At 37.9% G+C, this 23,389-nt stretch overlaps 1 protein-coding gene across 1 annotated transcript in view; it reads left to right on the top strand.

The window, feature by feature from the left end:
• Nucleotides 1–710: 710 nt before the first annotated feature.
• The window catches only part of chmp2a (charged multivesicular body protein 2A), a 28,025-nt gene continuing 5,346 nt past the window's right edge, over nucleotides 711–23,389 (top strand). The window contains exons 1-4 of the mRNA XM_028813561.2: nucleotides 711–868; nucleotides 7,118–7,287; nucleotides 22,868–23,047; nucleotides 23,206–23,336. Coding sequence (XP_028669394.1) covers nucleotides 7,120–7,287; nucleotides 22,868–23,047; nucleotides 23,206–23,336 — 479 coding nt within the window. The 5' untranslated portion in view covers nucleotides 711–868; nucleotides 7,118–7,119. The remainder of the gene's footprint in view (nucleotides 869–7,117; nucleotides 7,288–22,867; nucleotides 23,048–23,205; nucleotides 23,337–23,389) is intronic.

The following is a 23,389-nucleotide window of genomic DNA, read 5'->3' as shown; positions in this document are numbered from 1 at the left end:
TTTCTTCAAAGATTAAATACTGTGTAGGTTTGTGAGGGTTGAGAAAGGTGATTATTGTGTGGTGGAGCAACAGAGAAAAGATTCTCTTCCATCAAGTACATCTTGCATTAGCTTCATACTCCGAGTGATTGATGGGCAATTGGATTATTGGTATATCGACGACAGTTAGTATTTACTGGGGCATAAAGCTGGTCATAAAGAAGAACAGCAAGATTTTAATTCCATTGCAGACCACGCTTGTGTAAATTCATCAATTTCTGTTGCCAGGGTATTCTGAAACATATTTAGCACTGAGTAAGGATTTTTTTTAATAACCAAATTATGTTTTTCTTAATTAAAATGAAAATTATATTTAAATGTACATATTTAAAAGACAGAACATTGGCTTTACTGTTAAACAGATGTATAAGGGATCTGGTGCCTTTTTCTGTTACTTCGGGTAGAAGTATTATGTGGTATGAAGTTGGGAACCTATGTCGATTTCCAATATAACAAAACAGGCTAGTTTATGTACATTTAAGTCTCCGCATAAAGAAATTGTGCGGCACCTACTTATGCTGAAGTTTTCTGCAGATAGCCTTTAACATCGCAAATGTTCCTTGCCACGCCTGCTTCCTTTAGCACGTGCCAAGACTCTCCCATGACATCACAGAACCCAAGCGTATCACGTGACAAAGGACAGGTCAATCTTGCTAAGAATCACGCGTCTGTGACGTCAGTGGGGGCAAGGCACAGAAGTAGGAAGTGTTGTACACGGAAATAAAAAACAAACAAAATAAGATATAGTCAAAGAAGATTAAACATCGTCAACGTCGCTGGGGAGTATCGGGAGTGTTACAGTGAGACTTAGTTGCCTCAAGTGGCGCAGGTAAGTCAACATTCGCAGCTTTCTATCAGGCGACACTGTAAACAGCTACCTATAGAACGGTTCCGCTGTCGCAATTTTCTCGGTTTTACACAGAATAGAAAACATGTAGATGGGACCTGCGTGTGAGGTCTTTTACCTCAGCAGCGTCGTCTCTTGGTCTCCTTTCGCACAAGCTGGCGTTCCGAAACGGACAGACACGAATTGGGATTAGGGTCAATTCCATGATTGAAAAGGCCTCACGATGGCCCTGTTCACGCCACGGACTTGAACTATTTATCGGGCCAGGTCTCTCAAGATTTAGGTTAAAACTGTGATGTTTACCCCAAAATTTTAACATCATGTTTTGAGATGCTCGAACTGCGCAGGTGACCTCACTTGGTTAAAGTAAGTAGGGATGAGAGGTTGATACAGACTTCTGAGAGTAGCTGCTCTGAAAATCTTTTTACATTGGTCTGTTGGTTTACAGAGAACAGAGGCTGAGCGCGTGATAATCCATGATGAGTTAAAAAAGGAAACGTTGCATAGACATACAGAAACATTTTTAATCCAGAATAAAATGGCAGGGTTTACAGCAGCAGATAAAAAGACAAAATATTGCAAAGAACAAGAATTATGTTTAAGTAAATTAACAAAGTGTAGGCATTTACTAAGTTTAAAGTGAAGTGATGAGAATTGTGCCCTCTTCTAAGTTGGTTTTAAAGTACAGGATGTCAGCCATTGTTACAGTACATTGCTTCATTGTCTGTTTAAGATGTCCGCTAGACTAGCACAGTACCCCTCAGAATGGGAACAGTACTGTTCCTCAGCTGAGAGTCTAACTCCATGTAAAAGCCTGCAGGCTGAAGGTAGAAATGACCTTACGTAGTGCTTTTTGGAGCAATGCAGGTGTCTTTGTCTGTTACTAAATGTGCTCCTCTTTTTAGCCAAAACCTCATACAGATTGTGAGAGTTAATTGTCCAGGATAGTATTCAGCTTGCTGAGTGACCTCAGTTCTCCCCACTTACCTCAATGTCTGCAAATATACCAAATGACCTCAACCTCCTCAAGAAACAGAGGGCAATTATCACACTTCTTGCATACAGCCTCTTTGTTGATACACTCACTTAAGCATGTTGTTTATATGCGCTCTGAGGAATTGTATGCCCTCACCACCTCCATAACCTTCGCCTATCTATGAGAACTGGTGGAAGAGTGGGCTTGACCTTCCTGGAGGTCCATGATTATCTCCTTTTTTCTTACTGATGTTGATCTGCAGGAGGATCAGTTTGCAGTATCAACAAAGGTCCTTCACTAGTGTCCAGAATTCACTGTCATTCCCACTGCTGATACAGCCAACTAATAGTTATATTATTGGACAATTTCTGCAGGTGACATGATTCAATATGTGTATTTGAGGTCTGTTGGTGTACAGGGTAATAAAAAACAAACACCTAAATGCTCTTCGGATTGCTGATAAAGGTAAGGGTTTAAAAGAGAATTCTGTATTTTTCTGGGTCAAAGTTATTTGTTTGCAATAATAGTATATGTTACTTGTGCCACATGAGAATTTTGTTGTGTTTTTATATTACAGTGATATTTTATATCACTATATCACATTTTTTAAATGTAATAAAAAACTAGGGGGCTTCGCTCACCATTCCTGGGGCGGGGTGCTATTCGCCTAGCCACTTACCAGTTTTGCCGCTCACGTTATGGGGAAGTCGGATGTACAAGTTAATCAGATTGTTATTTTCATGGGGAATTATTACATATGCATTAGAACTAAACTGTTTTACATTACAGCGGGGCATTAACCATAGTAAAAAATAGTAAAACGTAAGAAATTGAAAGAAAATTATGTTTCATGTTGTGCTAGAGGTGTTCATTGCGTTATAATCCTGCCTTCATGCCATAATCCCGACTGTTACAACAATAATAAACTCATCCCTTGACACTGGCTCTGTGCCGCTCACTTTAAAAATTGCTTCTGTAACCCCAATGTTAAAAAAGTCTGGCCTTGATGCTGACAATCTTAACAATTTCCGGCCTATTTCCCACTTACCTTTCCTGTCAAAAGTTCTTGAGCGTGTTGTTAGCTGTTCCCCAACTCACCAATTACCTAACCTCTAATAATATTGATGGAAACCCTTTCAGTCTGGTTTCAGGGGCGCGGCACAGCTGTGAAAACTGCTCTGCTAGCGGGTAACCAATGATTTGCTTATGGCAGCAGTCTTCTGGACAAACCAGCATATTAATTCTGTTAGACCTCAGTGCAGCATTTGACACTGTCAGACATGACATCCTACTGTTCAGAATGGGAGAACATGCTGGGTATCTCTGGGCACGGCCCTCCAGTGGTTCAAGTCCTATCTGACTGATAGGCAAGAGTTTGTTAGTCTTGGCAACAGTAGATCCAGCTCAGCGCCAGTCACACAAGGAGTCCCTCAGGGGCTCTGTCCTCGGTCCTCTGCTTATCTGTATTTATATGCTTCCCCTTGGCCATATATCCGTAGTTATGGATTGGGTTATCATTTTTATGCAGATGATACTCAGCTCTACTTCAATGTTAAAAGTGGAACTTCATCAGAGCTTTCTCAGCTCACAACCTGCCTTAGTGAAATTAAAACCTGGATGGAGCAGAACTCTTTAAAATTAAATTGCAATAAAACTGAACTCCTGCAAATTGGGACTAAAATTGCAACTTAATAAATGAGCTCCTTCCCAGTCCATCTTGCAGTGATCTCATCAGACCTGCCTCTACTGTAATAAAAAATCTTGGTGTCATTTTTGACTTCCTCCCTCACTTATTCCGCCCACATAATCACATTAAGAAACTTTCCTTACTTTCACCTCCGTAACATATCCCGTGTTCGCTCCTTCCTCTCCTTCTCTAATGCTGAGAAACTTGTCCATGCTTTATCACATCCCGCATCGATTATTGTAATTCCCTACTGGCAGGTGCCCCTTCTAATCTTATATCACAGCTCCAGCTTATTCAAAACTCAGCTGCAAGAGTCCTTACTCGAGCCAGCAGCAGCGAGCACATCACACCCATCCTGCTCCGCCTTCACTGGCTCCCTGTGTCCTACAGAATCGAATATAAAATCCTACTAATAACCTACAAAGCTTTAAATAACCTCGCGCCAAACTACATCAGTGACCTTCTCCATCACTATGTGCCTGCCCGCCCACTAAGGTCCTCTGATTCTGGTAATCTTGTTGTGCCCGTCACTAATCTACACTCCATGGGTGACAGGGCCTTCAGCTGTATAGCGCCCAGACTCTGGAATGACCTACCAAAATTAATCAGGTCAGCTGACTCCATGAATTCTTTTAAAAAACAACTCAAAACTCATCTGTTCAGGAAGGCTTTTAGCTCTACTTGACTTTATTACCTTTCTCTCAGTTTACTTCTCTGTCAAGATGCTCATGTAACCTGTATGTGTGTGCGAGACCATCAATTATGTTGTCTTTTTTTTTTTTTTTTTTTCAGAATTTACTGTCTTAATCTTCTTTGTTTATTTATCTGGTTTGTACAATGCTATATACTGTATATTCTGCCGTTCTTTATTTATTCTGTAAGTGCCTTGAGCATGGGAAAGGCGCTATATAAATAAAATGTATTATTATTATTATTATTATTATTATTATACATTTTTGTTCTGTTTGGCTTTGAAATTAACACACTTTTTAAACTTACACTTTTACTCTAAAACTTCAGTAAAAACAATAATTGGAATTAACTTTTTGTCATTATCGCACTGAATTTTGAGTCAGTGTTTGGAGTTGCACTGTGACAACGCAATGTATAACTGTCCATGAGTGAATATCGTTTCTTTCTCTCTAATAGATAAACTTGACTTTTTCGAATGTTTGTCCCTGTGATTTGTTAATTGTCATAGCAAAAGCTATTCTAACAGGAAACTGTTAACGTTTTAATACAAATCGCCTATCGATCTCCTTTGGTGTCTAATGTTATCTGCAGAAGATATACTACATTACCTTTCTTGTCGCTTGTTAAAATTTTACATGTCAGAATTGCTTGACCAATTTTGAATACAACTAATCTTGTCCTATTGTATAACCCATCACTCATACATAAATTGTGCAATAACATTATGATACATTCTTCTTTCAATAGTAATTTGGCTGGTGGAAGACCAGACGGTGTTAATGGTTGTAGATATTCTACGGGATATTGAAATTTTATGTTTTCATCTTTTGTACCATCACCACCAACTGTTTCAGCATAGTGTATTGATGCGCATTTAACCAATTTGCCATGTAACCGATCGACAATTTTCACATTAATTCTTTTAACTTCATCATTCCTCAGTGCTAGGATTGCCCGTTTACTCATTTCTTCTGTTGATAACCCTTCAGGGTGAAATTCTTCAATAAGATTTGGACGTAAGTCTTCTTTTATTGGAAACTTAAAGTGAGGAAAATGTAAACATAAGAGCTGTAAATATAAGAGCTGAGAGCGCAGGAATTGTCTGACAAAGGCATTCACACAAACGAGAGGTGAGAGGACCATGGGCATGGGCCGTTAACTGGAAAAGGTTGAGAGGAGGTGGGGGCTTGAAAAAATCTCTTGGCAATAGTCTAGTCTCAAGATTTTCTTTTACAATAGAGAGAGATCATGCCTGTTCTGGTGATTTTAAAATGTGCTTCATGGAGCAGAAGTCCAAATTTGTAAACCAACCCCTAAAACCTAAAGACAGTTAGCTGATTAAAGTAATTGCATAAATTCCTAGAGTTATCCATGTTTAAAGAGACCATAAACTTGGTGTATGTAAATGTCAGGCATAATGATTAAAAACTGAAATAAATCTGTCTCTTGATTATTACCCCACTGAGTCCTGCGTTCCAGAGATGCGTCCGCCAAATTAGCAACTCCTTGTTAGTTTGGTATGTGGAGATGGTCCTGCCTGTTCCCTGTGTTGGACTGGTATCATTTTACTTTAGGTTTCTGCCTTGTGCCAAGATTGGGTTGTGTATGATTAAAGTCTAACCTTTGTTATGCAGATGTGCATGTTTCTTTCTATATATTGGTAAATTTTATTTTCTCCTCATCTAAAATATTTAACATAAAAGGTGAAATGAAAAACTAGTGACAAGAATGACAGGAAAACTATAAACTGCTTTGTGAAGAGGTCATTAATAATTGCTCGTAGATTAACCAGGCGCTTGCATCTTTCTGCATGACTGCTAAGTCCAGTGTTCAAAACTTGGAGTTGTATTTGATTCCACTGTGAGTTTTAATCTGCATGTTATATCTATTTCTCATTCCTGTTACTTTCATGAAAGGAACATTTAAAAACTTTGTTTTATACTTTCATCATTGGAGCTGGAGAAAATTGTACATGCATTTGTTTCCTTGCACTTAGATTATTGTAATGCATCATTTACTGTTTTGGAAAAATCATCCCATTCACATCTTCAAACTACAAAAAATGCAGTGGCCAGGTTGCTAACACGTTGCTGTCTTTCTCTAGAAAAAGAGATCATATTACACCTATTTTATACTCTTCATTGGCTTCCGGTGGGATTTTAGGATTTGTTTTAAACCTCTTATACTTGTTTTGAAGCATTGAACAGACCTTCTTCAGTCTAGTTCTCCAGTTTCCTTCTCAAACTTACTGTTTCTCGCACGCTTCGATCTGAGGCTGAAAATCTGCTAGTTGTTCCACGTACATGGTTAAAAACAAGAGGGTTAGAGCCTTTCAATTATATGCACTGAAGATTTGTACTTCATATGACTAATTCTTTTAAAAAACAGTTAAAAATGTTCTTGTTTAACCAGGCCTTTGGTTAGAGTCTTATTGTTATTAATTCTATTTTTATTTTGTTTCTATGTATTTTATTTTAATTTACATAATGTATTTGTTAGATTTTACTCTATTGTTTATCTTAATGTGCCTTATGTCTTGCCTAGCTTCATTTTTTTTCTTTTATTGTACAGCACTTTGTGACTTCTTGTCTGCGAAAGGCGCTTTATAAATAAACTTTACTTTCTTACTTACTTGCTAGTAGCCAGCAACTGATTGTCTTGGCAGTCCAGCCAAGGCACTGTCTGTAAATCAGTTCATGGTAATATTTCTGTGCCCCTGCCTAACCACAACTTACACCTGCAGAAATTTTGGGTAGCATAAACAGGGGGCATATCTTTTCAAGAGCACAGCACAGCACTGCATGAAAGCTGTGGCTTTGCAAGCTGCCAAAATAATGCATTTTCATAAATTTGGCTGTTTTACATTTCTGCCTAGAAATGGAGTTTTTGTTTGGAAAGCGGAAAACTCCTGAGGAGATGCTCCGTCAGAATCAACGAGCCCTAAACCGAGCAATGCGGGATCTGGATAGAGAGCGTCAAAGACTGGAACAGCAAGAAAAGAAAATCATTAATGACATTAAAAAAATGGCCAAACAGGGTCAAATGGTAAGTCAGAGAAATTGTATTTTTTTTAAATCGTTACATCTGTGTTTTATGCTTTGTAGTTTTCTGGTTTATTGTTGACTCATGTTAAGACTGCCATGTTTAACACTAGAATTACCAGAGCCTATGAGAAAACTCGTAAATCCGGCCCACCTTAAATCCGTTCGCACCTCTCCGTCAGCGTCTTTTATCCTGTAAATGTGCCGATTAAGACAAGCAGCCTGCTATTCCATCCCCCCACCTGCTTGTCTTAATCGGCACATTTACAGGACAAAAGACGCTGACGGAGAGGTGCGAATGGATTTAAGGTGGGCCGGATTTACGAGTTTTCTCGTTGGCTCTGGTAATTCTAGTGTTAAGTAAGTTGCATACATGATTGGGCCTAAAAAGTGCTGCAGTCATTTTAAGGGGTCCCTCACTCTTATTTGATAGTCCCTTTGTAGGGCTCCTGATTTAAGCTTTCCCAGTTTGTTACTATACAAATATTTTTACCTTTACAATCCAGCTTGAATGTTATTTGTAATAGTGAGCATTTTGTAGTTGTGCAGTACACATTCATACATATTATTACACAGTAGGTAGGAGCTAGAGGTTACAAATGTGAATTAGGATACTGCTTAAAGTCTTTCAGCTCTTAAAAATAACAAAATAGACACAGTTATTCCCTTAAATCTTCTTTAAATACTGATATTTAAATGGTTTTTGGTGCTTATCAATAAACCTGTTAAACTACAAATAAGCATATTTTCATGATGTTCGAGCAATAGTTCTGTCATATAGAAATGACACTAGCACTTCTCTAAATCTTATCAGAGAAGTTTTGGTTTTATAATAATCACAGCAATAAATGGTAAAACCTTTCCAAATAATACCACTTTTAAAACCTATGTAACTTGTACATTGCCTTTGTGTGAAACATTTATACTCGTAGTAGAACATTTTATAAGTGGCAACAGACATTTTTTATATACAATATATAATATACATTGAGAAGCAAAAAAACTGAGAAAATGAGGTAGTATGATTTATTTTTGCTATATTCATAAAAAGTGTGTTGTGGGTGATGAGGTGAATATGAAAGTATATAGAATGTCATTCTTTATTTCTGGGTAATCTTTTACATACAACTATATACACACATATACAGGTGCTGGTCATACAAATTAGAATATCATGACAAAGTTGATTTATTTCAGTAATTCCATTCAAAAAGTGAAACTTGTATACAGTAATCCCTCCTCCATCGCGGGGGTTGCGTTCCAGAGCCACCCGCGAAATAAGAAAATCCGCGAAGTAGAAACCATATGTTTATATGGTTATTTTTATATTGTCATGCTTGGGTCACAGATTTGCGCAGAAACACAGGAGGTTGTAGAGAGACAGGAACGTTATTCAAACACTGCAAACAAACATTTGTCTCTTTTTCAAAAGTTTAAACTGTGCTCCATGACAAGACAGAGATGACAGTTCTGTCTCACAATTAAAAGAATGCAAACATATCTTCCTCTTCAAAGGAGTCAGGAGCAGAGACTGTCATAAAGGCAGAGGAAAATCAATAGAGCTGTTTGGCTTTTAAGTATGCGAAGCACCGCGGCACAAAGCTGTTGAAGGCGGCAGCTCACACCCCCTCCGTCAGGAGCAGAGAAATAGAGAGAGAGAGCCAGAGTAAAACAAAGTCAAAAATCAATACGTGCCCTTTGAGCTTTTAAGTATGCGAAGCACCGTGCAGCATGTTCTTCAGGAAGCAGCTGCACACAAGGTAGAAACGTCCCTATCGTCTAGGTGTGCGAACAGCCCCCCTGCTCACACCCCCCTACGTCAGCGCAAGAGAGAGAGAGAGAGAGAGAGAAAGTAAGTTGGGTAGCTTCTCAGCCATCTGCCAATAGCGTCCCTTGTATGAAATCAACTGGGCAAACCAACTGAGGAAGCATGTACCAGAAATTAAAAGACCCATTGTCCGCAGAAACCCGCGAAGCAGCGAAAAATCCGCGATATATATTTAAATATGCTTACATATAAAATCCGCGATGGAGTGAAGCCGCGAAAGGCGATGCGCGATATAGCGAGGGATCACTGTATTTCATTCATTACACACAGAATGATGTATTTCAAATGTTTATTTCTTTTAATGTTGATGATTATAACTGACAACTAATGAAAGTCCCAAATTCAGTATCTTGGAAAATTAGAATATCAATTAAGACCAATGCAAAAAAAGGATTTTTAGAAATGTTGGCCAACTGAAAGGTATGAACATGAAAAGTATGAGCATGTACAGCACTCAATATTTAGTTGGGGCTCCTTTGGCCTGGATTACTGCAGCAATGTGGCATGGCATGGAGTCGATCAGTCTGTGGCACTGCTCAGGTGTTATGAGAGCCCATGTTGCTCTGATAGTGGCCTTCAGCTCTTCTGAATTGTTGGGTCTGGCGTATTGCATCTTCCTCTTCACAATACCCCATAGATTTGCTATGGGGTTAAGGTCAGGCGAGTTTGCTGGCCAATCAAGAACAGGGATGCCATGGTCCTTAAACCAGGTACTGGTAGCTTTGGCACTGTGTGCAGGTGCCAAGTCCTGTTGGAAAATGAAATCTGCATCTCCATAAAGTTCGTCAGCAGCAAGAAGCATGAAGTGCTCCAAAACGTCCTGGTAGACGGCCAGGACCTTGGACCTCAGAAAACACAATGGACCAACACCAGCAGATGACATAGCACCCCAAACCATCACTGACTGTGGAAACTTTACACTGGACCTCACGCATCGTGGATTCTGTGCCTCTCCTCTCTTCCTCCAGACTCTGGGACCTTGATTTCCAAAGGAAATGCTAAATTTACTTTCATCAGAGAACATAACTTTGGACCACTCAGCAGCAGTCCAAAGGCGAGACGCTTCTGACGCTGTCTCTTGTTCAAGAGTGGCTTGACACAAGGAATGCGACAGCTGAAACCCATGTCTTGCATACGTCTGTGCGTGGTGGTTCTTGAAGCACTGACTCCAGCTGCAGTCCACTCTTTGTGAATCTCCCCCACATTTTTGAATGGGTTTTGTTTCACAATCTTTTTTCTACCACATCTTGTCCTTCCCTTCGCCTCTCTATTAATGTGCTTGGACACAGAGCTCTGTGAACAGCCAGCCTCTTTAGCAATGACCTTTTGTGTCTTGCCCTCCTTGTGCAAGGTGTCAATGGTCGTCTTTTGGACAACTGTCAAGTCAGCAGTCTCCCCCATGATTGTGTAGCCTACAGAACTCGACTGAGAGACCATTTAAAGGCTTTTGCAGGTGTTTTGAGTTAATTAGCTGATTAGAGTGTGGCACCAGGTGTCTTCAATATTGAACCTTTTCACAATATTCTAATTTTCTGAGATACTGAATTTGGGACTTTCATTAGTTGTCAGTTATCATCAACATTAAAATAAATAAACATTTGAAATACATCAGTCTGTGTGTAATGAATGAATCTAATATACAAGTTTCACTTTTTGAATGGAATTACTGAAATAAATCAACTTTGTCTTGATATTCTAATTTTATGACCAGCACCTGTGTGTATATATGTGTATATATATATATATATATATATATATATATATATATATATATATATATATATATATATATATATATACACACTAAATGTGTATATTTGTGTGTGTGTGTGTGTGTGTGTTTTAGTCCCTCGATTTCAGCAGAGTTAGAAGTATTATGGAAAATTAATCTGAAGCAAAATGAAGTTGGTTAATGTTAGTATTTGGTTGTATACCCCTTACATGTAATAACTGTCCCAATCTGTGACCTATTAAAATTACTGCACCCATGATATTTTAATGTGGAATGCTGCACCAAGGCTTTATTACAGCCTCTTTGCAGTGGTGCTTGTTTTTAGGCTTTTCCGATTTTTAGTTTCATCTTCAGTAGGTGAAATGCATTCTTGTTTGGATCTAAATCATGAACAAACAGAATGTTTTTTTTTTTTTTTACTCTATTATGAATATCCATCTTGGAGGCATTTATTTGAATTTAAGAAGACAAGCTGTTTCAGTACACTTTATAGTTCATTTTGCTGCCACCATCATCATTAAAAATGATCCAAAGAACACCAGTTCATTTGTCAAGCATGAAAGAAAGTAATAGTGTCATTTCTTGACTGTGTATGGCATCTTCTGGAACTGGCTTACTGGTGTTTATTGATAATGTGCATCCTCATTGCTTCATAGATGAACTGCTGTGGTTAGGATTATTTGAAGTCCCTCTCTCCACACTTTTTTTCTTCCCAACACTCTGGTACAGATTATGCCTTGTCTGTCCATAAAACTTGGCTCCAGAACCCTTCCAGCTCATCTTTGTATGTCTTTGCAAGTTCCAGTCTAGCCTTTTTGTTCTTGGTGCTGATGAGAGGTTTGCATCTTGTAGTGTAGCTTCTGTATTTCTTAATTATTGATTATTCTATGAAGTCTTTTACCTCTGTGGTTGATATTTTTGAGTTTATCTTCACAGCTTTAATAATAATCCTGTCATCAATTCTATGGTCTTCCTGGGATGGACTGTTCATTGCTAATTGTTTACACCTTCTGTGGTTTTTAAAAAATATTCCATATTGTTGATTTTTGGAATGCCCAATTGTTTGCCATTGGTTCTGATATGTGTTTCTCTAATCTCAGTTTCAGAATTGCTTGTTTTTCTTTCTAGTTATCTATCATTTATGTAAAACTCCAATGACTACAACCTACCCTACACACTCCAAGTCTTTGTTTGTGGAATTAAAGAACACCTGAGAAATTAGTTGCCTGTCAATCATACATTTTTTCACAATACTTCTGCTTATCTGGAATTGGATAGACTAAATAGAACAAATGTATTTTTTTTGCAATTTAAATTTATTTGTATTTTTGTAATTTATTTGTATTTTGCAATATAAATTTATTTATGCACTTTATTTGTCCCAAGGGGGGAAATTTGCTTATATTGTATATAAAGCATTTCCCAGAAATAAAGGTGACATTGTGTACTTTAGCCTCATATTTGTCTTTTTATCTTGAATACATATTTTTATAACAAAAATAACCTTTTATTGTCATAGTATCCTTGCTTCCCATTGTGTATCTGTGTAAATATATGTACAGTTCCAATTAGAAATATTCAACCATGCAATGATTGTAAGGGTTTAACAACAAAAGCTTTTTCAAAGAACTAGATTTGGCTTTGCTGTTTCAACAAAAAATGTAACATAAAGTCGACAAAAAAAAATGCATGATGTAGTATTCCTGAGTAACAGGATATTTTGTACACATAGCCATGTCACAATTATTCATCCCCTATATAGTAGTTTTATTTAATTAATTTGTTAGCACATACAGAGAAGGCTATTGTTGTTTAATTAATTTCTTAATGCTTTTTGTATAGCCCTGTTTAAAGTTAAAGGTCACTGCCTACTTTTGGTGTTTAAGCGATCCAATCAATTTTTATACAAAATATATTGTCTTGTGAGCTGTATAATTACATAGCTGCCGACTTTATATTTTCTTGCTGCTCCTGCACTGCTAAACTGGGTCAAGCCATTTATTCATTACAGTGTAGACCGTCGAACCAAGTGATTGGTTCAGATAAATGTGATTGTCTTTGGGCAATGAGGGAATACTGACGTCTCCACTCATAATCCTTTATAGCCAACAAATAACGTATTTTCCAAACCAGCCTTTTTTCTATTAGGATTGTGGTTGTGTAAGCAGCAATATGATAGCCCAATGACGACAAATTGATATCCAGTTAACTATATACTTTAAGGGCTGTCAACATTTTTTAAACTGTATATTGAGCTGTTGTAGGCCTTTAAATTTCTTAACTTTTGTGCTCAGATAATGACACAACCAAAGCATTGTGTTGGTATGTGGTTCCTGTGCAGGTTGTTAAAAAATTGTAAGTTTGCAGTGTTTGATATCAAAGCTAGGTAAACATCAGAGAATTTTTCCTCAGCATTTCGTTGCGATAATACACTTTCAGGGTGCGAATGATGCCCAAATCCAATGGCTGAAGCACTGCTGTGCAATTGGGTGGGAGGAATTCAATTCAAACATTATCAATCAGAAGCCGAATCATCCTTTTCTTCTTCTTCATATTCTGAGGTTTCTGAACTCTTTTGAGATCCCACCCAACGGGAATGTCACACTGAAGTGTGTCCCGAAGCGCGATTGCCACGTCTGTGTAAAATTGTCCGTTGCTGGGGCAGGGCAACAGCAGGCTCACAATGGTGCAGTGAGGTGCCACAGAAGTGAATCCTAGAAGATCAGGGTTGCACTAGAAGTCCCTGTCTTACACCCCAAAATGCAAGGCTGAGACTTGGTACTTTAGCAAAACCAGCTTTATTCAGCTTGAAACAGGAACAGCAGGGTTTTATATTGTAGCGTGATCTGCCACTCTCCTATAAACAGACACAGCAGTCAGACAGGGTTGTGACTAGGTTAGTGGCCAAGTAATGGTTAGTGGCCTGTTCCCTGCATTTACAATGTTCCTTGCATCACCCATCAAGGTCCTTTCTGTTTGCTTCGGTGAAGAGCCACAGCAGAGCTGTGGATATTGTTGGGGAGCTGTGAGCCTGCTGTTGCCCTGGCAACGGATACACAGTCTTTCACAGACACGGTGATTGCACTTCAGGATGCTCTTCGGCGTGTTGTCCAGTTTGGGAAGGTTTCAAGAGCGTTTAGAAACCTCACATTTTCTTGAATGAGTGCCGCATTAATAGGAATGTTTCTTGAGCGAGCATCACTTAACCACATAAAAACGGCTTTTACGACGTCTTCAAATATAGCAGTTTGCATACATTTGCAACCTGAGATTTTTCTTTTTTTGCTTGGTCTTTCAAGAAAGTTGACAGTGTCGGTGGTGAATTTCCGAATTCACTGGCAACGTCTTTTTTTTTCTTTTTGCTGCAATTGAGAGCTGCAAAAATGTGCCTGCCGTTTCTATAGGAGGGTGATAGTAGTAGGGTGTTGTATGGTGTAAAACATTATGAATGTAGTGAAAAGTCAAGCAAAATGACACCTTTTATTGGCTAACTAAAAAGATTACAATATGCAAGCTTTCGAGGCAACTCAAGCCCCTTCTTCAGGCGAGATGTAAGCAAGTTGCCTCAAAAGCTTGCATATTGTAATCTTTTTAGTTAGCCAATAAAGGTGTCATTTTGCTTGACTTTTCACTATAGGAGGGTGACAATAAGTTAAATTCCAATGGATGTTTTTCAAATGTTGACGAGCAGTAAGCAAAAGGTATCACTGAAAACTACCGAAAACAAAAACAGCAAAAAAAAAAAAAAAAAAAAAAACAATACGAGGAAAGTTTGAAGAAAGAATTTTTTTGTAAATGTTTCTGTTTGGGGATTGTTGTGCACAACTGAGCTGCAACCACAGAACTCACTGCTTTGTGGATGATTCATTCAAGCATTTCAAGGTCTTTTGGGCACTTTATTGTAATGAAAGTATCTGCCGAATGTACTTTGTAGTAACAAGATTTCTATAGACTCGTGTCATATGGGGAAACTGTCGGGACCATAAAAATAGTTTGTTGTAATGTAAATTTAGTTGTAAAGATATTCGTTGTAATGGAATTTTACCTGTATAATGGAAACGGCCATATGACCAAAACAGTGACCTTTTCTGTGAGATCATATTTTTGAAGAAAACTCTATAAACACATATTTTAATTTTGTTCCTCTGAGGCATTCAGTTATAGCCTTGGCTTTGTATTTTGGGTTATTACCCTAATAACCAAATTAATGTTCAGCTTCAGGTCACAAACAGATGACTGGACATTCTCACTTATGTATAGTCCAATAAAGTGCAGAATTTGTGGTCCCTTCAATAGGGAAAAAAAAGTCTTCTGGGTCCAGAGGCAGCAAAGTGTCCCCACATCATCACACTAACATCTCCATGTTTTATTATAGGCATGATGTTCCTACTGTTGAACATTGTATCAGCCTTAATGCCAGACATAGTGGGACCAATGTTTGCAAATCTAAAGACGAGCAATGTTGGACAGTAAGACATTTCAGCCTTGCTACTCTCCTGTGTATCATTTTTTTTTTATTGATTTTTTTGAAATCATATAACATTCCATACAAATAAATCAATTTTTACAAAAATAGGATCAAAAACAAATCAACCCCCACCCCTAAGAAAGAGAGCATGGCCAGCAGAGTAAAACTTAAAGCTAGTAAAAATAAGCAAATAGATGAATTAATAAGTGAATAAAGATAAATGGAGAAGAAAAAGAAAAGGGGAGAGAATCTGCTTCCTCGGTGCTTTAAAAGCTTATTCTTAAATGTTATTAATTGGATCCTGCCAGGTTTTGAAAAATTAGATTTTTTTCCAATTTCAAATATTATATAGCAGCAGTTACCCACTGATTTAAAAGAGGAGAGTTAGATGTCTTCCAATTGAGCAAGATAAGTCTACGTGCCAACAGTGTAGTAAAAGCAATTACAGTTTTTGTCCTTCTCCACTTTAAGCCCATCTGGAAGTACCCAAACACAGCTGTTAATGGGTTAGGAGGGATTGTGACACCAAGGCTGTCTGATAAGCATTTAAAAATTTTGGTCCAGAATGATGTTAATTTGGTGCAGGCCCAAAACGTGTGACCCAGTAAGGCTGTAACTTGATGCAGCATTTGCAGGTTGGATCTTGCCCTGGAAACATTTTGCACAGTTTTAAAAGAGACAGATGTGCTTGATATATCATTTTGAGTTGAACAATTGTATGCTTTGCACATATGGAGCTTGAGTGAATTTTGTTCATTGCTACCTTCCACTCCTTTTCTGAGATATTGAGTGAGAGATCCTTTTCACATTGTCGTCTTGGATCTTTGAAAGGGAGAGACTGTAAAGTGGTTTTATATATTGCAAAAATGCTGTGCGAGTCCTCGAGACTGAGCAATATTTTTTCCAGCATAGAGGGAGGTGGGAGGTGACAAAAATTGGGTAGGTTCTGTTTAACAAAGTTTCTAATTTGAAGGTAGTGAAATAAATGTGTTGCTGGAAAGTTAAATTTGGAATGTAATTGTTCGTAGGATGCAAAGACATTGTCTATGTACAGATCTCTAAGTGATTTAACCTCGAATATTTTCCAGACATTAAAAACTGTGAACATTTGAGAGGATGGAAAAAGGTGGTTCTCATGCAGAGGTGCCGCAGATAAAAGCTTCTCAGTCTTAAAATACTTCCTACATTGGTTCCATATTCTGATTGAGTGAAGCACAATTGGGTTGTTAGTATATTGGTGATAACTTTCATTTATTGGGGTACAAAGCAAGAAATATAAAGAAGAATTATAGGATTTTATTTCTATTGCAGACCAAGCCTGTGAATGTTCATCAATTTGTGTCCATGTCCACGTTTTTATAGTTTGTATGTTTGCTGCCCAGTAATAAAATTGAAAGTTAGGTAGAGCCATGCCACCTTCTGCCTTAGGTCTTTGTAGGGTCGCTCTTTGGATACGTGGATGTTTTGAATTCCAAATAAATGGTTGAATCTAATTTCTTGAAAAACGATTTATTGATGTATATTGGAGTGTTTTGAAATAAAAAGAGAAGCTTAGGAAGGATATTCATCTTAACAATGTTAATTCTTCCAGGTAAAGTGAGATGAAAGGTTGACCATCTGTGCAAGTCTTGCTTAATTTTTTTTCATACAGACGGCGAAATTTCGTTGATAAAGAGCTTTATGTTTACTTATGATGTTTACCCCTAGGTATTTAAACTGATGGAAGGTATCCAATCTAATATTGTGTGCTTCAGAATTCACCGGAAAGAGCACACTTTTATTCAAATTAATTCTGAGACCAGAAATCTTTTGAAATTCTGTAAGTGCTGTTAAGACTGCAGGCACAGTATTTTGTGGGTCTGATATATACAGTACCATATCATCTGCATATAGAGAAATTTTCTGTTCAAGTCCTTCTCTGATAATCCCCTTTATCTCATAAGCTTTTCAACAGTGAACTGCCAGTGGCTCAATGGCAATTGCGAAAAGCAGTGGTGACAAGGGGCATCCTTGTCTGGTACCACGTTCTAGTTTAAAGTAGTCTGAATTAATGTTTTAATACAAACTGAAGCTTCTGGATTGGTATACAGTAGTTTGATCCTTGCACAAATGTTTGGGCCAAACCCAAATTTCTCCAAGGTAGTGAAAAGGTAGTTCAATTCAATCATATCAAATGCTTTTTCTGCATCCAACGATAATAACTCTAGGGTTGTTAGACTTTGTGAGTGAATATATTGCATTAAACAGGCGTCGAAGATTGGAAGCTAAGTGTCGCCCTTTAATAAATCCAGTTTGATCTTGTGATATTACCGAAGGCAGCACTTTCTCAGTCCTTCTAGCTAGGACTTTGGAGAGTATCTTAACATCATTCAGAAGTGAAATTGGTCTGTATAATGCACATTGTAATAAGTCCTTATTTTGTTTAGGAAAGACGGTGATTAATGCTTGGCGAAAAGTTTGAGGTAGAATTTTTGTCTGTAGCTTCTGTAAGTGTTGGTAATAAAAGGGGAGCTAGCTGAGTGGAGAATTTCTTATAAAATTCAGCAGGGTAGCCATCAGGGCCTGCTGCTTTCCCACTCTGAAGTGACTTTATAGCATCTAGTAATTTTGATCATGCCAAAGGTTTATCCAATTCCTCTGCACTGAGAGTATCTATTTGTGGTATCTGTAATGCATCCAGAAATGCATTAGATTGTGTCTTGTCTTTAAACTCGGTAGAATATAAGGATTAGTGGTCTGCAAATGTGTTCATTATATTTTTATGGTCAATGATTTTGTCTCCGTTTGTGTTGGTAATTGCTGGGATTGCATTGCAAACTTCTTGCTTGTGGATATGTTGAGCTAAGATCTTATTAGCTTTCTGTCCATGTTCATAGTAATGTCTTGATTTAAAAATGAGTTGTTCAGTTTCTTTAGTTGTTAAGAGGTTGAGTTCTGAATGCAGAGCATGCCTTTTCCTTTGAAGAGATTCACTTGGACACCTGGGATGTTCTTGATCTATTCTAGTAATTTCATTGGCTAGTTCTGATACCTTCTTGGTTTCCAATTTATTTCTGTGGGAAAGATATGAGAGAACCTGTCTTCTTAAGAAGGCCTTCAGGGTTTTCCAGAGTATTCTTGCAGAGACCTCCGAGGATGTATTGTCCCTAGAGAAAAACTGATTTGTTTGGATATAAATTCTGTACAGTTGTTGTCTGCTAATAAAAGTGGGTTGGGATGGCATCTGCGAGATGAGTATGTGGGGCATACTGATTTTAGCTCTAAGATCAAAGGGGCATGGTCGGAAATAACAATAGCGTCGAACTTGCAAGATTTAATCATAGGCAAGAAATTGTTATCTACAAAGAAGTAATCAATTCTTGAGTAGCAATGATGCACTGGTGAGTAGAAGGAATATGCTCTTGAGTTTGGGTTTAGAAATCTCCAGGTGTCTGATTTGTGGTTAGTTACAAACTCTATAATTGAAGTCCCCAGCAATTATAATTTTATGAGTGTTCACATTGGGAATGGATGCAAATACATTTTGGATGAAGTCCCTATCATCCACATTGGGTGCATAAACATTTATCTAAATCACTTTACAGTTAAATAAATTACCCATGACAATCACATAGCTCTCTTCAGGATCAGATACTACAAATGAGAGTGTTCTATGTATAAGAATTCCCACACCTCTAGTTTTCTTTGTAAAGCTGGAATGGAACATTTGCCCAGTCCAGTCATTTTGCAGCTGGAACTGATCCTTTCTTAATAAGTGGGTCTCCTGTAAAAATACTATTTTAGCATTTAGACCTGTTAGGTGAGAGAATACTTTTTCTCTTTAATTCGTGATTCAGGCTTTAACATTCCAGCTTACAAGGTTAACTGTCTGGTCATGGAGACATTGATTCTGAACTTTTGATGTCATTTTGTAGTCTTAAATGAAAGTGAGACAGCTTTGACCTTAATTTCCAGTTTTCCCAGGAGTTATTGCCGTGAAGCCTATTGTTATGTTGGTAGTTATAATTATAAAGATTTAAAGGATAGATTAGAGATAGCTTGCTCTCTTTCTTGTCTCCCCACATGAGGCTGGACCACACTTTACAAAGTCCCAGTCCTCTGACATACCTAGAGACAGAGCACATCCAAAACAAAACAAGCCCCTCAGCAGCGGCGTATGAGGATTAAAACTGAGATATCTATTGCTGATACAGTCCAAATACTGTAAGCATAAAATACAATCTTCAATAGTTTTGAAATAGTAAGATAGTAAACCCAGGGAATGGTGTTAAAAAGTGGCCCTGGGTAAGCATAGTAAACCCATCCATCCATCCATTTTCCAACCCGCTGAATCCGAACACAGGGCCACCACCGTAATACAATAATAAAAATAAACCAAGGGAATGATGTTAAACGGTCTCCTTTGAAAGAGTAAAAAAAAAAAATTAAGTTACTAATTTAATTTCATCCACAAATACATACATATACATGTATAATTGTAATTGAAACATAAACAGAAAGTGGCAGAGAAGGGAAAAGGATGCATAATTACGGTACCAGTATCATTGCAAGTGGATCAGACAGCCGGTAATATCTTCTTTGCCATGCCATGACAGGATGTGACTCACGTTTGTATTTCAAAAAAGTGTCGGGATCAGATTTCTTAACTCTTTCTCTGCTTCCTCCGTAGTGGTAAAGATGTAATGTTTGTCTTGAATATCCACTTTCAGTTTGGCATAATACAAGAGGCTGTATCTGATCTCTGGTTTCTGTAAGCGCTGTTTAATGTTGTAAAAAGCGGCACATTTAGCAGCTGTTGAGGGCAAGAAATCAGGGATTATACAAATTAGGTTATTTTCAAATATAATCTTTTGTTTCTGTCTGAGAAGTGACATTACATTAAATGTAGATTGTGATTTTTCGAAACGCACGACAATAGTTCTAGGTTTAGAGGTATTTGATCCCCATATGTGGGAAGCTGCTTCTATCTCGGTGTCTGATTTAAAGTCCTCTCCAATTATTTTTGAGAATAGTTCAGCTACGAATTTCACTGGGTTTGGACTTAAAGGATTCTCAGGTAGACCTTCAATTCTAATATTCCTTCTGCATCCATCTTCCAGAGCAGCAAGTCTGTCTCCAGAGTTTTTTGCATTCGGAATTCCGTCGGTGGTGGATGCCAGATGTTTGGCTATTTCAGTTCGAGTTGTGAATGTTTGCTTAACGTCTTCCAACTGATCGCCAAGTGCTCTCAGTTTTTCCTCAAACTTAAATGCATTTTCCTGAATGTATTCCTCAAACTTTTCCAGCATACCTTTAAAGGCTGCCTCAAAGCGATTATATACATGTTTCTCCAAGTCTTTATTATCTTGCCGCAACTTCTTGTTTGTCTTGAACATACCATTTATTTCTTTATATCTTTCTTGAGCTCAGCAATCATTACCTTCAGTTCGGACAGAAGTTTCAAGTGATCTTCTGGAATCGACGAGCTATCGTGACCTGCATCACTTGCACATTCGCTCACACTTTCTCTCTCAGTTGGAGATGATGAAGTGGCCCGGGGTCCTGGGAGATCTATGGTTTCGCCCATCTGCTCCGGGTCAGTCTCTGTAAGGCCATACCTTGAGGTTGAACGTGGACTTGATGCCTGTCTAGGCTTGGGTGTATCTTTGGGTTTCTTTCATGTTTCTTTCTGAGCCCCTTTCTTACTGCTCATCTTTATATATGCTTGCATATACTGTAAGAGAACCTCCTCGAGTTGGGTAAATACAGGATACCTCGGGATAATAAAAATAAGAAGAGAAAAATTAACGGCGCGGCTAACAGAGTTCTGCTTCAGACGTCCATCTCCCACAAAGGACAAGACCAACTTGGAGTCACGAACACTGTTCTGTCAAGAACACTGTAGTTCTTTGTGACTTCTTGAATGAGTTGTCACTGTGCCCTTGGAATAATTTTGGCAGGCAGGTGTTTGCTGGGAAGATTCACCACTGTTCCAGATGTCTTTGTAACCCTACTGGCCTCCATTTAAAATGGCTGACTCTCACAAAAATGTCTTTTTTTTTTGCTTTTTTTCCCCTTCTAAATATGCTGTTTTATAGTATGTGTGCAATTTCCAAATGCAGATCAGTGCTCTATAACACTCCTTTCTTGTAAAACTGACATATTTGGTAAGTTTTTAGGCTTTTCTTTTAATATTTGGACCTCAGTCCCATCACCTCCATTTTAAAAGACAAGAACAGGCTAGGTATTTTTTTAAATGTATAAAAAAACTACGGGGCAGAGCCCCCTGCTTGCTTCGATCGCCAACCACTGCAGGGGCACTGTGTGCTAGCCAATTCGTAGCTGTGCCACTCACGTATGGGGAAGCAGATGTACAATTTAAACAGATTGTTATTTTCATGGGAATTGTTACATATGCATAATAGAACTATTTTACACTATTTTACATTACAGCAAGTAATTAACCATAGTAAAAAATAGTAAAATGTAATAAATTGAAAGTTATGTTTCATGTTGTGTTAGAGGTATTTGTTGCGTTGTACATTTTCATCCTGTTTGGCTTTGAAATTAACACGCAAATACTTTTTACACTTTTATTGTAAAACTGCAGTAAAAACAATATTTGAAATTAACTTTTCATCAGTATTGCATTGAATTTTGATTCCGTGTTTGGAGTTACATCGTGACAATGTAACCTATAACTGCCTGTGAGTGAATATCGTTTCTTCCTCTCTAATAAATAAACTGACTTTTTCGAATGTTTGTCCCTGTAATTTGTTAATTGTCATAACAAAAGCTATTCTAATGGGAAACTGTAAACGATTTAATACGAATGGCATATCAAGATCTCCTTTGTTGTCTAATACAATTTTTAATACAACTAATCTTGTCCTATTGCATAGGCCATCACTCATACATAAATTACGTAATAACATTACGAGAAATCCTTCTTTCAGCAGTAATTTGGCCGGTGGAAGACCGGATGGTGTTAATTGTTGTATATATTCTACAGGATATTGTAATTTGATGTTTTCATCTTCTGCACCATCACCACCAACTGTTTCAGCGTAGTCGGTTGTTGTGCATTAAACCAATTTGCTGTGTAACCGATCAATAATTTTTGCATTAATTTGTTTCACTTCATTGTTTTCTCGGTACTAGGATGGCCGTGTACTCATTTTTTCTGTTGATAACCCTTCGGGATGAAATTCTTCAATAAGATTTGGACATAAGCCTTCTTTTGTTGGGAACTTAGAGAGGGTAAACGTAAAAATTTATAAGAGCTGAGAGCACAGGAACTGTCTAACAAAAGCATTCACACGAATAAGAGGTGAGAGGACCATGGGTGTGGGCCGTTAACCTTAAATGGTTGAGAGGAGGGTGGGACTTGAAAAAATCTCTTGGCAATAGTCTTGTCTCGTTTCAAGATTTTCTTTTATAATAGAGAGAAATGCTTCACTCTGGAATACAATTTTATTGTCAAAATAATATATACCATGTCTGTGAAGAAATAACTTTAAGTTGAAAAATATCAAACTTATTCTTTAACTATGTCCATGTCTACCTTTTGCTTTTAGGATGCAGTAAAGATCATGGCTAAGGATCTAGTGCGCACACGAAGATATGTAAAGAAGTTCATCATGATGCGGGCAAACATCCAGGCAGTTTCTCTTAAGATCCAAACACTAAAGTCCAACAACAGCATGGCTCAGGCCATGAAGGGTGTGACCAAAGCAATGGCAACCATGAATAGACAGGTGTGTGTGCGTTTCTCTGTTTTGGAGAGTGGTAATCAACTGTCATGCTCTTGCATGAATTCCAGACTGGTAATAGTATTGAAGTGCCTTCTTTTTCATTGTAACTGGTCTGTGCTTTATGCTGTGTTACAGTAATGGTGGCTCTCTCTGTCTCCTAGCTGAAGCTGCCCCAGATCCAGAAAATAATGATGGAGTTTGAAAAGCAGTCTGAAATCATGGACATGAAGGAGGAAATGATGAATGATGCCATTGATGATGCAATGGGAGATGAAGATGATGAGGAAGAGAGGTGAAGAGTTCTGGCGAGCAGTGCAGAATAAAACTTCTCTAAGAGATCATGAA

Source organism: Erpetoichthys calabaricus, chromosome 11, assembly GCF_900747795.2.
Source record: "Erpetoichthys calabaricus chromosome 11, fErpCal1.3, whole genome shotgun sequence".
NCBI classification, from domain to species: Eukaryota; Metazoa; Chordata; class Cladistia; order Polypteriformes; family Polypteridae; genus Erpetoichthys; species Erpetoichthys calabaricus.
The sequence above is the reverse complement of the archived record's forward strand: the minus strand, read 5'-3'. Positions and strand labels throughout refer to the sequence as shown.